General features: G+C 46.0%; 1 protein-coding gene across 1 annotated transcript; it reads left to right on the top strand.

Moving 5' to 3' along the window:
• Positions 1-19: 19 nt before the first annotated feature.
• LOC105461395 lies at positions 20-409 on the top strand (the record flags this gene model as incomplete). The annotated part of the gene is made up of 1 exon (XM_011707891.1): positions 20-409. A coding segment is annotated over exon 1 (390 nt), but the record flags the coding sequence as incomplete, so codon positions are not given.
• Between the last annotated feature and the right edge of the window lie 6 nt (positions 410-415).

Consider the following 415-nt stretch of genomic DNA (forward strand, 5'->3'; position numbering starts at 1 on the left):
ACTTCTCACGGATATTGACATGGTCATGTTCATCGAGCGCGGTATACGTGGCGGTCTGAGTCAATGTTCCGGCAGATACGTGCGAGCTAACAATAAATATATGCCTACCTACGACCCATCGAAATCATCGTCGTATCTAATGTACTACGATGTAAACAATCTGTACGGCTGGGCAATGTGTCAGCCATTACCCTATGCAGATTTTCGACGGGTCAGCGACATAACAAATTTTAATATTATGGATATCGCGTTGGATTCGCCGATAGGCTATATTCTCGAGGTTGATCTAGAGTATCCACAGCATTTACACGACGCGCACGTCGACTTACCATTCTGTCCAACGCGTGATAAGCCACCCGGTAAGAGGCAAGAAAAGCTCCTCGCGACTTTGCACAATAAGAAGCGATACGTCATT

The sequence above is a fragment of the Wasmannia auropunctata genome, unplaced genomic scaffold (assembly GCF_000956235.1).
Source record: "Wasmannia auropunctata unplaced genomic scaffold, wasmannia.A_1.0 LD289730.1, whole genome shotgun sequence".
Lineage (NCBI taxonomy): Eukaryota > Metazoa > Arthropoda > Insecta > Hymenoptera > Formicidae > Wasmannia > Wasmannia auropunctata.